This window comes from Equus asinus, chromosome 6, assembly GCF_041296235.1.
Source record: "Equus asinus isolate D_3611 breed Donkey chromosome 6, EquAss-T2T_v2, whole genome shotgun sequence".
Lineage (NCBI taxonomy): Eukaryota > Metazoa > Chordata > Mammalia > Perissodactyla > Equidae > Equus > Equus asinus.
The window spans coordinates 15,737,942-15,754,793 of record NC_091795.1 but is presented as its reverse complement, the minus strand read 5'-3'; the positions used below and the strand labels follow the sequence as shown (position 1 = coordinate 15,754,793).

Here is a 16,852-nt window from a genome sequence, read left to right as displayed (position 1 = left end):
CTCACAGCGCTTGGGTCCCATATACTTGCCTCCTGGGACACCTGGCATCCATCCAGAATGAGCCTACTGTGACTGCTGCAGGCTGGACGGTGCCCTGGTATGGCATCCTTCTGGTTGAATCGGAATGGGGAGAGAAAAGTCAGCCCTCTTCCTGGGAACTGCTCCACTGAAACCTGCCCGTGGTTTTCCAGTTTGGGTGGGCAGCTGCAGGGCTCATTTGCCAGTAGATGATGTGGGAATGTCCACAGTGCCTCTCTGACGAGTGCCAGGCCAGAATGTAAGCCCCACCTGTTGTAGGTGTATGGACTTGAGGAAGAGGGGTTTTGGTCTTAGTGTCCAAGACTTCTTAGGAATCTCAAAAGCAAAACGTTTAGAAAATGAAGAAATCATCTTGTGTAACAGTTTTGGGGGGGGGAAGTAGAGTGTTGGGGTTTCTTCCCCTGTAGTGTTATTGAGAAATAATGGACATAGTCACTGTATGAGTTGAGGGTGTACAGCATGATAGCTTGATTTACATGTATTGTGAAATAATTACACAAATGTGTTGGTTTTTACATAAAATCTAAAAGCAGGGAAAAGTTTATTAAGGGTGATTTTTTCCTGTCATTTCTTTTTTATTTAGGAAATATACAAGATCCAGATGAGCCCATTTTAGAATTCAGCTTAGGTAAGTGTCTTTTTAATTTTTTTTAAATATATGTTGCTTAAAAACAAAAACATGACTACTGGCATGAGCTTGTCTCAGAGAACTTGCTGCTGCTGCTGCAGAAGATGAAGCCACGAGGCAGGTGTGGACTTCCTGGGTGTAGGAGGGAGCCTGGGGGCTGTGTGCCTGCAGGACTTGATCTCCAGAACACGTGCTCCCCCCCACAACAGTGGTGGGGGGGTGGGAGGCGAGCTCATGCAGAGCTGCAGGGACAGCCTCCCTTCCATCCTCCTACCTCTCTGGGAGGGGCAGGGAGGGGTGAGGAAACTGGGGTTAGGGCCAGCGTGGTCAGCCCCTGGCTATAAGGCCCTGCATGAGTGAGTTTAGCTCTCTAGCCCTCTGTCCCCTACTCTGTAAATGGAGGCGATGACACCTGCATGCTCTCCCTCTCAAGGAGCATCAGACCAGAGAGTGAACTAAAAACTGTAGTCGAATGTGCCAGCTCCAGGAACAGGAAAGTGGCATTACCATGGCTTACCCAGGAGGTCGGAGAGCAGAGTGGGTTAGCCACAGATGATGCTGCTCCAGAGCCCGATGCTCTCTGGTGTTCCTCTCCCCTCCCTTCATCCCCCAGATGGTGGGCAGCACTGGTTAGTGGCCTGGTGTCAGTGTCTGGGAGATGGTGTGACATCTTTCATGTCACCTCCTGGGGAGTCACGTGGTCTGGAATCTAGTCCAAACTCTGCTGCAAACTAACTGCACAGCCTTGAGCCTGCTGCTTGACCTTGCTGGACTGCTTTCCTCATTGCTATGTGGCTATACCGCTTGAGAGACAAAGAAGCTCATGGTGGTTAAAACAAAACAAAAGGACTTTGACAAATTGCTAAACCCATAAAAATGTAAGTGCATTTTTCTCAAGTTAATATTGAACTCTGATTCAGATGGAATGCTCCTCAGCAAGTTCAGAGGGTTTCCCCAGCCCTGACTGACGGCTGGTCTGCCGTGGGCAGTGAGTATGATGCTGTGTCCTGGAAAGGGAGGTTGCAAGAGAAGAGCCTTTAACCCTGCTGGGGCTCTCACATACTTGCACGCCCCCAACCTAGAACTTTGCTGCTCTTTACAAATTATGATAAACCCAAGAACTTCCAGTTTCACAGCAGAAGAGTGAACCTATTTCCATCCCATCATCTCAGACATCTGGAAGAATGAGAACAGAAACACTGAGATATGGTTGGAAACCCCAAAATGTAACCTGGAAGGAGGAAGTAGATGGAGAGGAGATTGATCACACCTCATATCTGTGGGAGTGGTGGCAGTCAAGCAGAAGATTTGTCCCAAAGGCACTGGAGAGATAAGGAGACAAAAGCAGGAGCTTATTGGAAAGTTTGTTAAAGGAAGAGTTTGTGTTCAGGTTTCCACCATTCTCCCTCAGCCATGCAGGAACCAGAGGTTTGTTCTCTCAAGGAACTTCAGAAGCAGAGAGGCTCTGGGCCGGGGTGCATCAGCACACAGGAGAGTGGAGTGAAGGGCCAGACAAAAACAGGGTTAAGTGTAAGTCTGTTGAATAACAAGCTCCCACTTTCGCCCTCCCCAGCCTTCTTCCTCTCGTCCTAATTCTGCCAGGCTCATTCCTCCAGGCAGGAGGCTCTCTCTGTAGAGAAAGTAAGCTGCTCACCCCGATTCCACCCAAAGAGGCAGAGAGATGCTGGCTTTCTGGAACCCAACCAGAAGCAGGCTGGCCAGCCACCCCATCACTGTCGTGGAGCCCACCTAGCCCTCCCATGCACACTCACCTTCTAGTACCTCATTCTTAAAAGGGTATGGACATTTATTTGTGCACACACAGATTGGCACATGCATGTTGATTGCAGTTTTATTCATAATAGGCAACACTGGAAACAACCCACATGTCCATCAGCAGGAAAATAAACTAACTTTGGTACGTGCATACAATGGAATACCACTCAGCAAGGAAAAGGAATGAACCAGTAATAGACACAACCACATGGATGAATCTCAAAAGCATTTATGCAAAGTGACATTGGAAACGTGAATTCAGTGAGGCACACCTTTAATATGAGCAGAAAAATATTTTCCACCTAGAATTCTTTACTCAAGCAGACTATGAATCAAATGTGAAGATAGAAAGTAACTTATCTCAGGTATACAGAGATTGAAATTTACTTCCCCCACAGCCTTGCTCTGGAAGTTAGCGGAGGATATGCTGCACCCCAAAGAGGGCATAAACTGAGAAAAAGGAAGACATGGGATCCAGGGAACAGGGCCCAACACGGGCAAGAAGTGAAAGAAATCCCACTTGACCCATAATGTAGCTGTGAATACATAGCTTTAATAATGCAGAATATGGATTTAACAAAACAAAAAAGGTGAGCTAAACTAAATCAGTTTAGAGAGAGGATGAGAGTTGATGTAATTGAATTAAAAATCTCCCGCCTATACTAGAAATCAGGACAGTTCTGAATCTGGCAAATCAAGAACGGTAATGTAGTCACCTTAATTAGGTACTCGGAGAAAGAAATAGCTGTAAAAAGTGGGAGCAAATTTTATGTAAAATGAATTTTGCCACAATTTTTTAAAAAAGGAGAGGAGCAGGAGCCCGATGACTGAATGGTCAAATGTTCTGTTTTAACGTAGAAATCAATTAAAGTTTAAAATTTAAAAAGTATTTATTTTAAAACCTTTAATACAGAAAATGTTAGAGGAAAAGGAAACTCTTATCAGAGAGATCATCACAGTTGGCATTTTGGTATATATCCTTTCACACATTTTTTTCTTTTTTACACCCACACACAGCTATACAGAAATTTTTAATGATTTTTGGTTGTGGAGGTGATGGAATTATTTACAAAAATGCCATCCTAGTGTTCTTAAGATGGAGTTTTTCATGTAGCAAAATATCACTGGCTTCTTTTCGTTTTAATAAACGTGGCATCTGCCTCATCATTGTGGATGCCTATATAGAATCTATTGTATGGCTGTGCCATATTTATTTTAACCAGTCTCCTATCGATGGATATTTAGTTTTTTCAAATTTGCCATTATAAACACCGCCACAGTGAACATACTTGTACATAAATCTTTCATACATTTTGCTGATTATTTCCTTCTGATAAACTCTTGTGTATAGAATTGCTGAGTCAAATAACGTGCATTTGGAATTTGTTTTACCAGTTTACCTCAACAGATTTATTCAGCTGGGATTACAGATGATCTGGTTGCAGAGACAAAGCATACATATCAGAGATTAATGGTTTCTATGGAAATATGCCAAAAGAGTGGTGTAAGTGATAAACAGAAGGAGATGTGACTGTGGGCTGCTGAGAGAAAGCTTCCTTGGAAGCTGTGGAACTTGAGATAGAAATTAAACATTGGGTGAGATTTAGATAGACTGGGTGGGGGATGAGGCCAGGAGAGAATATCACTTATAGGAAGGCATGTTCTGAGGGTGGCAGTTGGCCCATCAGCCCTTAAACATATCAGTCTTCCTAGCCCTTGGCCACCTATTCTATCTGCCACCACTTGGCTTGAAAGATTCAAATAGTCCAACCTTGCCTAGCTGTGAAGAACCCACAGCTGATGAAAGGGCAAGTGAAAGAGACCAGGATGTGGGTCACTTAAGGGCATAACTTAAAGGAGGAAGAGCAAGAGGAACAGTCAAATTCCTGATTCCCGCTGAGGCAGACATAGTAGAAGAAATAGAAGAGAACTTTAAAAAATAGTGAAACCTTGAAGCTTCTAAAAGAAAACAAAGGCTAACTCACTCTATGTTTTAGTCTGCTATTGCTGCCAAAATAAATTACCACAATTTCAGCACCTTTAAACAACACAAATTTATTATCTTACAGTTCCCTTAGGTCGCAAACCCAATGGACTCAGCTGGGTCTCTGCTCAGAGACTTAACAGCGATCAAAGTATCAGCTGGGCTGCATTCCTTTCTGGGAACTTGAGGAGAGGATCTGTTTCCTTGCTCATTCAGATTGTTGGCAGAATTCAGTTTCTTGTGGTTTGAGGACTGAGGTCCCTATTTCTTTGCTAGTTGTCAGTTGAGGCTAGTTCTCAGTTGATAAAGGCTGCTCACCTTGGCTTGTGGCCACCTTCCTCCATGTTCAAAGCCAGCAGTGACTGCAGGTCGAGTGCCTTTCATACTTTGAACCTCTCCTGCCTCTTCTTCCATTGTCACATATTTCTGACTCACCCTTCCACCTTCCTCTTCTACGTTTAAGAGTTTATGTGATTAGATTAAACCCACCCAGATAATCTAGAATAATTTCCCCAGGTCAGGATCTATGACCTTAATCATATCTATGAAGTCCTTTTTGCCTGTAATGTAATATATGCACAGGTTCCAGGCATTAGGACGTGGGTATTTTTTTTGCGAGGGTGGGGAGGGACATTTTTCTGCCTACCACTCTCTAAAATTAAAAATGGGATAAATTGGACTTCATCAAAATGAGAAATTACTGTCCGTCAAAACATGCCATTAAGAAAATGAGTAGATAAACCCAGACTGGGAAAAGAATATTCACAACACATGTACCTCACAAAGGACAGATCCAGAATAGAATGCTTACAAGTCAACAATAAAATAGTTAACAATCCAGTTTTAGAATGAGTAAAAGACTTGAGCAGACTCCTGACAAAAGAAGTTATAAAAATGAATAGTAAACACGTGGTGAAAAGATGCTTATTAGTCATCACGGAAGTACAGATTAAAGCACATCCATTAGAACAACTAAAATAAAGACGAACCCCGCCCCATTCTTAGGTGCTTATGCAAAAGAGATAAAAACCTGTGTTCCCAAAAAGACATGAACAAGAATGTTTATGGCACCTTTATTTATAACGGTTCAAAACTGGAAAAAACCCAAATGTCCATTAACAGTAGAATGGATAAATAAATTTTGGTACCTTCATACAATGGAATATAACTCATCAATTAAAAAAAAATGAATTATCAATACATATAGCAATATAGATGAATCTCAAAAACATTCCGTTTATATGAAATTCAAGAACAGACAAAAGTGGTAGAAATCCGAAAGTGGTCACAGAGGTAAGAGAATTGACGGGGAAGTACGACGGAGAACTTTCTAGTCTGATGGAAGAAGTTCTCTACTTTTTTGATGATGGTTACATGGGTGTATATGACTGGAAAAACTCATTGAACTGAAAGCTTGAGCTCTTTGTATTTTATTATAACCAATAAATAATGAAAATTTGTACAGATACGTGAGAAGATACTACGGAGATAATCTGAGAACCAAAATTAGTATTTTGAAGTAAAAATCAATTTCTGAATTTTAAGTCACCAGTGAGCATTTTAAAAAATCGAATGAGAATGGTGAGGGCAGGAATGACAGAGTGAGGACCTCCAGAAATCCTTTCCACCATTAAGGCGTTGAGAACACTGGCAAAAGTGGTCAAAATCCATCGTTTCAAAACTCTGGAAATTCGCCAGAGGCTTCCTGCCCTCTGGGGAGCGTTTACTGCCCCTCGGAAAAGGCTAGTTATTTCTACTGGTATTGAGCTTTGATTTGCCATATATTTCATCAACTCCAAGATGAAAATTTCTATGTTTTAATATGTTTAATTAGAAAGTGTGTTAAAATCCACAGCATATCATGGTCTAATGGTAGTGGATCTTTTTTTTTCCGTAGTGCATTTTACAACAGGTAGCATGTTAGATTCAATGAAGTTCGATCATTTTTCCTGTGGGTCACTTCTGTGATAGAATTACCTGAGTCTTATAGTCTATTTCAGAATGCTTAGTAGGATAAATTCTCCAACTGAAACAGTTCTACAGAGTACCTTTAGTTCTGAAAAGTAACATTTTTTGTAATCTTGCATTGGATATGAATCTCATAAGGAGAAAAAATGAGCAGTGACTTCGTTTTTTAAAAAAGCTTTGTTTATTTTGCTATAGAATTTTACTTTGCTCCCAACATCCATCCACACAGAGACCTGTGGGGCACCATAAGCTTAGGGCTGTCCCTGCAGTCATAGGATACAGGCATGTGTAGCCGTATCTTGATTTCATAGCCTGCGCAACTGCTTAGCTCAAGTGGCCATAAGTTCAATTAGTTACTAAGGTCAAACTTTGTGGGTCAGACCCTGTTGAGATTGTTGGCTTTGTGCTCCGTTCCATGGACGTAGAAATCCCCCTCCAGCCATCCACAGGCAAGTGTGGCATGGCTGTCATGAGGAATGGGGGAAGGAGGTGGAAGAAGAAGACACTGTTTCTTATTTAAAAAATCACCTCTGTGTGACAGCTGACAATGTGATCGTCTCATCCCTTTGTGTGTCATTTTTTTTTGCTGTCTTTGAGTATGTTTGGAACAGAGAATTAACCAGAGCTTGATTTTGAAGGATTCATTTCTTTCCCATCTTGATTCTCTAGCTTGCAGTGAGCTGCATACTCCGTCACTAGATCGAAAACCAAATAGTTTTGTAGCAGTGAGTGTAACCACCCCTCCTCAGGCATTCTGGACGAAGCACGCACAAACGGAGATCATCGAGGTGGGTGCTGCCGGCCCCGTCCTCCGGGCCCTGCATCGGGCTCTGGTGGTGGGGTGGCCTGTGGGAGGGCTGTTCAGGGACCTGAGCACCTGGAGCTGCAGTGATGTTTATGTGAATTGTGTTGCTGTTTTTCCGCGGGTTTTCAGTACACTGATATTTTTCATCACACTTACTCATCTGGATGGCATTTATAATTGCCATAGCCTTTACAATTATTGATTAGCGAGTAGCTAGTTATTTTTGAAAAATGATTCTGTAAGGTTGATTGCATTTTAAGAGGTAAGACCTAATTCTTCCTTGTCACTTCTGGTTAGCTGCTACTTTTAGAGAACTGTTCTTGTTAATCAAAGTTTGGAGAGTATTAACTATTAACCATCCTTCTCACCAGGGCATACTCTTATTTGTATTGGTTTTTATCTTTAAAGATTTTTGAGTTGTGTGTTACATGTTTACTTTTTATGTTAAGTTACATGATATACCTTCACTGAGGAAATTTTATAAAATCTTTTTAGATAATTGAGCACATTACATAAGTTATGAAACTAAGTGTAGGAGTTGCTGGTGTGAGATTCTGCAGGGTTCTATTTGTGATGTGAGCTTCTCTGTGAGTTAGGTGTCTCAAGCACACTTAAACTGAATTTCCACCTCTTCCCTAGATTTACATTTTGGAGGATAGACCATCCTTTTTCATTCTCTTGGAAACTTATTTCCAAGTTCAAGCCAACAGTTCTGTTTTCTAAGCCTTTGTTGAGTACTGCCTACACATCAAGCACAGTGCTGGGCGCTGGGGATGATACAAAGACCGCTGGGGCGCAGTCCCTGCCCTCGAGGAGTTTACCATCTGTGGGTGGGGAGCGTAAGTGAACGTGGCTCCATCTCTACACTGCAGAGTGTGGGAAGTGTTAGAGAGATGAGGATAGCACCAGGAGGCTGGGATCTCATCCAGCTCTGAGGATCAGAGGAAGCTTCCTGTGGTGGGGCTTAGTGAGATTCTGAGAGAATAGGTCTGGGGTAGGGCCCAAGACTCTGCATTTACACAAGCTCCGAGGTGATGCCCATGCTGCCAGTCTGGGGACCACATGTGGAGGAGCGTGCCAGAGTTCTGTGGTAACTATGCGAAGGCATGGCAAATAGGAGAGCATCATGTGCGTTTGGAGAAGAACTTCATCCTGTTCCGTGTGTGCAAACGCATAAGTGGGGGAGTGGAAGCCTTGAATGTCAGGCTAGGGAGTTTGTAATGGGCTAGTGCAGGCTTTTATGTGGGGGAGTCACCTGATTGGCTGTGTTTCAGAGAGGTCCTAACTCAAATGGTCAGACAGTCTTGAGGGAGCCATGCAGGACCTGGCTGGTGGTGGAAAAGAGTGGAAAGAAAGGGTGCTTGTGAGAGAGGCTCTGGAGGTGGCTCTTGCAGGAGGAGTTCATCCTTCCTGGGGGTTGAGAGCCAAGGAGAAGAGGGCAGATGCTCAGGTTTATAGCCTCCTTGGTAACCAAGGGTGGATGGAGGGAGAGGTTCAGCCCCAGCAGGCCACTCAGGAGGGGCTGCGCAGCAGGTGCTGAGAGACTGGATTTGGAGCTGCAGAGGGAACATAGCCAGAGGCATGGACCCCAGGGCAGGTGCAAACAGGAACCGTTAACCGTTTGGCTGAGGAAGTTAACCACTGCCTGAGAAAGAGAATATGGTATTATAGGCCTCTGTAGGAGGGTAGGGCTAAGCTGCTGGGAAATGGCCACCTAGGATCGAGAAATTAGCAACTGGTCCTCAGAAAAGGAGAGCCTTACAAAAGTCAGGCCTTAATTATTCCAAACCCAGGAGTCTAGGAATAAGAAATGACTTAAGCCGTTCATTTCCTCTTTCATCTGCCTGTTTATATATCTTAAAGAAACAACCCAAAGTAGAAGGTCCAAAAACATAACTCCTCTAAAGTTGTAAGACTAAGAATATATGTGGACATTCATCTTGCTTCAATTTTACAACATCACTCCTACTGAGTGAGAAGCCCTTAGAATGAGCCCTTGGCCACAGCTTGTGTGTTGGGCCCATTTGTTGTTCCGGGATCTGGAAAGGTCTGTGTCAGACAGCTTTGTCCTTTTTGGAAAGTAGGTGTTGGGTTGTATACATCCGTTTAAGCCGTCTTTAGCATTTCTGTTGATCCCAGTTTGTAGGAATGTTAGTTTATCATTCTGAAAATGTTGATGTATTTTAAAAGCATTTACTTTAAAAAATCCAACTATATATTCTGGTTATTTTCTTTTCTATTCTAGGGAACCAACAATCCTATATTTCTAAGCAGTATTGCCTTCTTTCAAGACTCTCTTATCAATCAGATGACGCAAATCAAACTCTCCGTGTATGATGTCAAAGATAGATCTCAGGGAACAGTTAAGTAATGTGGTTTGTGGGATTTTCCTCCCTTTTTTTAAAGTTCTGTGATCATTTGAAAGAGAGTTGAACACAAGATAGACTTCACTACTGGCTCACAAATTAACAAATGTCCAAACATGTTTGTCTTTAGGAATTTCTTTCTGAGTGTCTCTGTTGGGCTCCTGAGATGAGGGTCAGGTGTGTTGTGGGACCCAGCCAGCTGGACTCCCCTGGGGCCTGGTAATTGGAGCAGAGACAAAGTGAGCACACTAATGCTGTCTCTCTCCTCCTCCTTCCTCAGATGTATTTACTGGGCTCTGGAACATTTGTTGTCAAAGATCTGCTCCAGGACAGTCATCATAGGTTGCATTTAACACTAAGGTTGGTATTTAATTTTGTTCCTTTGAAAGGATCTGCAATTGTGAGGTTCAGGGACAGGTGGGGAAAGGCTCCATTTCCTATACGGAGAGAGCACCCTGCTACCTCCCAGGGGCCAGTCTAAGCGGGGAAGGTGCTTGTCCATCAAGGCAAGATAAAAAACTCAGCCTGTCAGAGGGCCTGATGGAAATGTGGGGCATCCGTGGGAAATAGGAGCACACCCTACTCAGACCGAAAGGAAAACCTAGACACCTATCTGATAAGACTCAAGGTATTTGTCTGTTTTGTGTCCCCTCCCCAGCAGAATGTCATCTCCTGGAGAGCAGAGATTTTTGTGTGTTTTGCTTCATTGCTGTGTACTAAGCACCTGGAACAGTGCCTGGTGCTCAGTAAATATTTGTAGAAGGAAGAAAAGGATGGAGGGGGACCCCCCACTGTGTCCCTGCAGGGAAGATGAAAGATGTCAAGATGTCAACCCTTCCCACATTCATTTTAGGGGCAATTCCCACCCAAACCCTGACATGGTGTTCGTTTTTTTCCAAAATAATGTAAAAATTGGAACAATAGTCCAAAGTAGCAAAGAAAATTTTGACAAAGGTGGTGAATTCCCTGCTAGATAGTTCAACATTCTGAAGCTGCGGTGATGACAATGTTGCAGGCTTTGGACAGGTGAGAGCCCTGCAGCATCCTTTGTGTGTGAGAGCCTCACTCAGCCTGAAGGAGGAGTCTGGGGAAAGGAGAGGGTCGCACGGTGAGGGGGGCTGTCAGAGAAGAACACTCAGGTGCAGCACGTGCCAGAAGTAATTCCACTTGGATTAGAGTTAAGTGTGAGAAATGGACGTTATCCTGTTTAAAAGGAGCTAAAGATGCCTATTGAACAGATAGCATGGGAAGGACTTTTCCGCGCATGAGAACGATGAGAGAAAGTCACAAAGGAAATGGTCAGTAGATGTGACCACCGAAAAATTTAGAACCTGGCTAAGGCAGACATCTTAAATAAAAAGCCTGAGGCTTCAGGGTGTCCCTGGGGCTTCCCTGGATGAATCAGATGGGCCTGGGCAGTGTGCAGCCACCCTGAAGGGTCTCAGGTGAAGCTGACTGGGGCTAGAGTAGCATCAGCTGTGTCATGTCAGGATTCAGAGGCTTTGGGAAACTCTGGGGACCTTGGCTTATTTGGGGTCCAGGCCTAGGCCTTGAAGCTAATCAAAGCTTGAAGGTGAGGTGGGAAGGAGCAGAAAGGGGTCCAGTGGCAGAAGAAGGTGCCCTCCAGTTGTCATTCCAGGGTATGTCCCCATAACTCTCTGGGGCAGGGGTCAGCCCAGGGCCTGAGGGGCGCCTCCCAAGCAAGCATTGACTCCTCCCCTCCGACTCCACCAGGCACGTCCATACTTCTCTGTGGTGGTTGATCCCTTCTCAGATGCAGTCCTCCTCTCTGCCCCCATGGTGTCCTTGTCTGTGTCCCCAGAGCTTGTGCATGCAGTGAATGCTCACTGACTGACCAACTTGCTGGATCCTGGTGCCCACAGGAGCCCCCAGTACCCCAGGATGGCTGAGCTTTGCATTTAAGCAGAAAATGAAGCACCGTCATGCCACCGCTTGCTAAAGCACATTGCTCGTTGCAGGTCTGCAGAGAGTGACCGCGTGGGTAACATCACTGTGATCGGCTGGCAAATGGAGGAGAAGTCAGACCAGCGGCCCCCCGTGACCCGGTCTCTGGACACCGTCAATGGGAGGGTGAGCACACCGCCTTCCTGCTCTCCATTAGGAGTGGGAGGAGTAGGTGGACTTGCCTCTGTGCTCAGGGAAGGGCAGGGCAGGGCCTGCTGCTTGATGCTGCCTCCAGAGGACGTGTCCTCCAGGCACTTCTCAAAGTAGAGAGGAAGCAGCCCCTCAGGGAGCAGGCCCCTCTGCTCTGACCATGCTGGCCACCTCCAGAGAGCGGGCGGAGCGAGTGGGCGGGCACCTGGCCTCAGAAGCTGCAGTCAGGCGGGGAGGGAGGGCTTGTGGGGGTGTGAGATGGGCCCCAGAGCATCTGTGATGTTTTGTTAAGATGTTCCTCCCAGACAACAGGTGCCACGCTCGCCTTAACGCACACTCAGTGCTGCACCCCTCCTCTCACACATCCTCTTTTCCTCTCCACCTCCCTCACTCTTTCTCCCTCACCCTCTCTCCCACGCCCTCTCTCACACACTCTCTCACACACATACTCGGTGCTCTCAAACTAGAATTCTAATTTAGGAGCCTGAACACTGGTAAGTAGTCATTATTGTAAAATACAGAGGTATCTCATTTTACCCAAAATAAGCACAGAACATCAGCTCTGGAAATACTCCTGGGCAACGTCTGTTCCCGCCCCTTCGTTTTACACATCAGAACCCTGAAACACAAGGTGAAGAGACTTTGTCGAAAGACACGCATTTCTAGAAAATTCTGTGTGCGTGGAACGTGTTCTGTATACCGGGAGGTGGATTGGTTTGTGGCTGGGTGGAGTGTTTACTGCGGAGTTCGGGGTGGGTGGTAATTTGGAGAGTTCTTTTGTGGTGTACTCAGGCCACCCTCCTCCTGAGTGCTCTGCTCTCACGGGTTTCTTGTGCCCCTCTGTACGTGTTATTAGATGGTTCTGCCTGTTGATGAGAGCTTGACCGAGGCCTTGGGAATCCGATCCAAATATGCTTCTTTGCGAAAAGACACTTTACTGAAATCGGGTGAGCAGCTTCCTCCGTTGGTACTCGTGCCACTCTTGTGAGTGTCCGCTCGGACCGTGGTCATCCTTCCTCCCCTCCCGTTCTATATGTCACCTCCCTACTGCCTGCGTTCTTTGTGCCAGCATATGGAGAGTTAGGAGTACTCCAAGGAAGGGGGCCCCTCCCTCTTTTCACGCCCTGTTGTTTAGTGTTGGGTTTGGTGACTGACAGCCTCCCAGCCCCTCAGACTTTAGAGGTCATTACACATTCTGGGCAAGAAGATTGCATATTATGGGGGAGAAGCGTTCAGGCTCAGTTGATTGGTGGGTTTTTGGTTTAAATGTCTTAATTCCATTGAGATGAACAGTAAGAAGACTTGAAGGTGTCAGCACCACTGAGGGCCTGGGGAGGAGGCCGCACGTGCAGGTCTGCCGCCAGCTCTCACAGCCCCTGTCTCCCCTGAATTCCCCTGCAGTATTCGGTGGCGCCATCTGCCGCATGTACCGGTTCCCCACCACCGACGGCAACCACCTGAGGATCCTGGAGCAGATGGCGGAGAGTGTGCTCTCCTTGCACGTGCCCCGGCAGTTTGTGAAGCTCCTGCTGGAAGAAGATGCGGCCAGGTGAGTAGCTGACCACCCATCACCCCCACGTCATGTGCCCCTTCCTTTCTTGAAAGCTCTGAGATAAGGTGGGTAGAGCCCTGGCCTCAGTCCAGGCTGCAAACCCAGCCTGTGCCACTTGCCTGCTCTGTGGCCTGGGCCTGCCAAAGCCTCAGATTGTTCATCTGTATCCCGGCATCCCTGTGTGAGGACTTCACAAGATAACATGCCTGAAGCACCAGATGTGTGCCCAGCACTCAGTACCTGCTCCCTTCCCTTCTCTCCTTTCCCCTTTCACCTGGCCTTAGAAAGTTAGAAATACAGTCACGTGCCTCATAATGACACTTTGGTCAACGACAGACTGCGTATACGACGGTGGTCCCATAAGATTAGTACCATGTAGCCTAGGTGTGTAGTAGGCTACACCATCTAGGTTTGTGTAAGTGCACTCTATGACGTCCACACAATGACAAAACCACCTAACAACGCATTTCTCAGATTATATCCCATTGTTAAGTGATGGCGTGACTATATCTGGTCATTCTTTGGTTATAGCTGCCTGGGTCACTGCTTTCCTAGGGTACCACAGCGAGCGATACGGGCTCCAGAAGGCTAAGTGTGCACTCTGGTCCTCCACATCTCTCAGCCCAGGGCGTGTTTCCTTGATCCTGAGGCAGAGAAGGCCTGAGAGGTGGGGCCGGCATTGCAGATTATGTCTCTCATCGGCCTCAGACTCTCATTTCTACTCCTTGTCATAAAACGATGTTAATTGTAAACAGAATATAATAGAAGCATGAGAGGAAACAATGCAGTCAGAATTCTGCTGTTTTAATAGAGCTATTTTGTTTTAATTTTTTGTCTTAAAAAATATTCTAACTTAGAAAAATGACAAGAATAATGCAATGAGCTGCTTTCTCCCTCTCTACATAGTTTATAGAGTGATTTTAATTTTTAAAAATTCCCCTTCAGCTTTTCCATATTTGTATGTATTTATCTGGCTACCATCTACTTCTCCATTATCTTCAGTTTTGTGTTATAATTTTTACTTATGGCCTAATTTCCCATTATTCAGTGTACTCTAACTTTGAAGAGTTCATTCATCTACCAAGTGCTGTGGTTCTGAGGGTTTTGTTGTTGTTGTTGTTTTTCACACCCGCCGTGCGGCTGGTGCTGTGCTCAGCGTGGGAGGCTTCTTGATGAGCGACACAGACCGTGGGAGACAGTCAGTAACGGAGAACTGGGGGCCACACGCAGCGCCCTGATGTGTTCAGTGGTGTGCGGAAATTAAAAGGGGGCTGTGAGAAGGAGGAGGTGGTCTGGGCAGGCCTCCGTGCGACTGTGACATTAAGCTGACACCCAAAGCGTAAGAAGGAGCCACATGAAGCGGACAGGCAAAGACATCCAGAGAGAGGGGTCAGCAGTAGCTGAGGCTGGCAGGCCTGTGTGCTCACGAGCAGACCCGGGGCAGTGGGGCCAGTTGGCTACGGCGAGCAAGGACGTAGATCTCACCGCAGCCTTGCCTGTCCTTGGCGTTCTGCCACATTGATTTTGCTAACTTAATAAAATGGTGCAACTCTTTTTTAACTTCAGACAATTTGGTAGAGTCCTAAAAACTTTTCTAAAATTAGCTTTTTTTTTTTCCTCAAAGGAAAATGTGCATAGTATAAAAAGCCAAATAGTGCCAGAAGGCTTTTAACAAAAACATGAACCTTGGAGACCTCTCCTTTCTGATCTACTTCTCAGAAACAGCCACTTTTAGCCATTTTAGTGTTTACTGCTGTGTTTTTAAATATATGGGTGGCGTACTCTCTTCCTTAATGAATTTCAGGGATTAGCTGATATCTTGTGATGAAGCTTTTAGGTCCTTTGTACTTTCCATTCCCCATTTTCCTAATATGGTTATCCTTTTTTTTCCCTAATCCATCTTGTGTTTTCATTATTCTGATTATGTCGCTATTTTACTGCTGAGCTAAGACGTTTATATTTCACTTCTTACACAGCTTTTACTTTTCTGAACATAAAGCCTCTTTTTCTTTCTCCTCTTCCCCCATTCCCTTCTCCTCCCCCCATGACACTTTTAGAGTTAGTTCATTACTTACGTAGACGGAGAAAAGAATCCTAGCTAGAGTCACCAGCTCCCCATGGTCCTTGTCCCATACCTAAAAAGGACAACATTGAAACCGAAAGGGCCAGATGACCGTGGCAGGAGCTGTGGGCCCCCGTTGCTGAGCAGCCAGCTGTAGACTGCAGCCGAGCAGGTTATGTTCTGCAGCTGTTCTTAAGGGAGGCAGGGAGCCCCATTCCTCACCAGAACCAGGGAGGCAGTGAGAAACTATCTCATGACAGCCCCTGGGGGAGATTGAGAGGGGAGGCGGGGATGGCCCCGTAGCAGCTGCTCACAGGCCTGCAATGCTCTCATGTCCCGGGAGGGTCCTATATCATTCTGTCCTGCCCATACTCAGGCGGGCTGTGTTGAAGCCTTCGCCTATGCGGCCTTTGTGGACACAGGCAAGGGGCTGCTCCCCTACAGCCTCTCTCCCCTCCCCTCCCCCACTTAGTTTTCCTTGAACGTTTGACTGAGTTTCTCTGAAAAGCTTCTTTCTGCGCTTTTTCACACAGTCAGTGGTCTCCCTTTCATAGAGCCATTCCTCCTGGAGCAGGCTGTCCCCCTGCCCCGCTGCTCGCCCTTTAGACTTGCAGGGTGGGTAGCCGTTGTCCTGGGCCCTCCCTGGGCGTCAGTGATGCTTCCGTGCACGTGTTGTTCTCTGGGGTGCCTGGGACTCCTGTGGCTCTCCAGGGCAGCCAGCCGGCCCCACGGCCTGACATGTGGTCTTCTTGCAGGGTGTGTGAACTGGAGGAGTTGGGGGATCTGTCCCCTTGCTGGGAGAGCCTCCGACGCCAGATTGTCACTCAGTATCAGACTATCATCCTCATATACCAGGAGAACCTGACCGACCTCCATCAATACAAAGGTGGGTGCTGGGTCTTGTCCTCATCACGGCACACGTGCACTCCATTTTCCTGGCTAGGAATCTGCAACCCAAGGTCGCTCAAATACTCTCACTGACAGACATGCTAATGGACTTTTAAAAATAGATTCTTGTGTAGGTGTGAATTCTTTCCAATATGGATTTTTCAGATCTTAATGAGGAAGACATCTGTGAATTGCCTTGACAGTTCCTTCTGTGGTGTCATCTGCCAAAACAACCGCCGTAGGACGAAATTTAGGGACACAAAATCACAGGTTCTTGGTTCCTTTGATTTCTTCATCTTGGTCTGATATCAGTGAAATGACCAAAAGGATGTAGGCCATTTACCTTGAGACAAAGCAGTTTCCTAGATTTTCCAGTTTAAATATTCAATAGTCCTTTTATTGAACATATAAGTTGTCTGAATGGGACTCTCCATTTTAAGGCTTAGAAGAGAAAGTGAAGTGCAGACACCTCACCTTTTCTTCTTGAAAGATGCCATTTGATTTTCAAAACACTTCTCTGGGTAGATTTATTTTTTTATTTTTATTTTTATTTTTATTCTTTTGAGGAAGATTAACCCTGAGCTAACATCTACCGCCAATCCTCCTCTTTTTTTGCAGAGGAAGACTTGCCCTGAGCTAACATCCCTGCCCATCTTCCTCTACTTTGTA

The 16,852-nt window shown here is 45.7% G+C and overlaps 1 protein-coding gene across 22 annotated transcripts in view; it reads left to right on the top strand.

Annotated features, from left to right (window-relative positions):
• INPP4A (inositol polyphosphate-4-phosphatase type I A) overlaps nt 1-16,852 on the top strand; it is a 132,456-nt gene that overhangs the window by 71,331 nt on the left and 44,273 nt on the right. For all 22 annotated transcript variants that reach the window (XR_011503864.1, XR_006529494.2, XR_011503862.1 and 19 more), the window contains 8 exons: nt 623-667; nt 7,065-7,183; nt 9,446-9,562; nt 9,847-9,926; nt 11,546-11,657; nt 12,538-12,628; nt 13,083-13,230; nt 16,051-16,181. Coding sequence is in view for 17 of the 22 variants with exons in the window: in XM_044772941.2 (XP_044628876.1) it covers nt 623-667; nt 7,065-7,183; nt 9,446-9,562; nt 9,847-9,926; nt 11,546-11,657; nt 12,538-12,628; nt 13,083-13,230; nt 16,051-16,181 (843 nt within the window). In the remaining 5 variants the exon portion in view is untranslated. The remainder of the gene's footprint in view (nt 1-622; nt 668-7,064; nt 7,184-9,445; nt 9,563-9,846; nt 9,927-11,545; nt 11,658-12,537; nt 12,629-13,082; nt 13,231-16,050; nt 16,182-16,852) is intronic.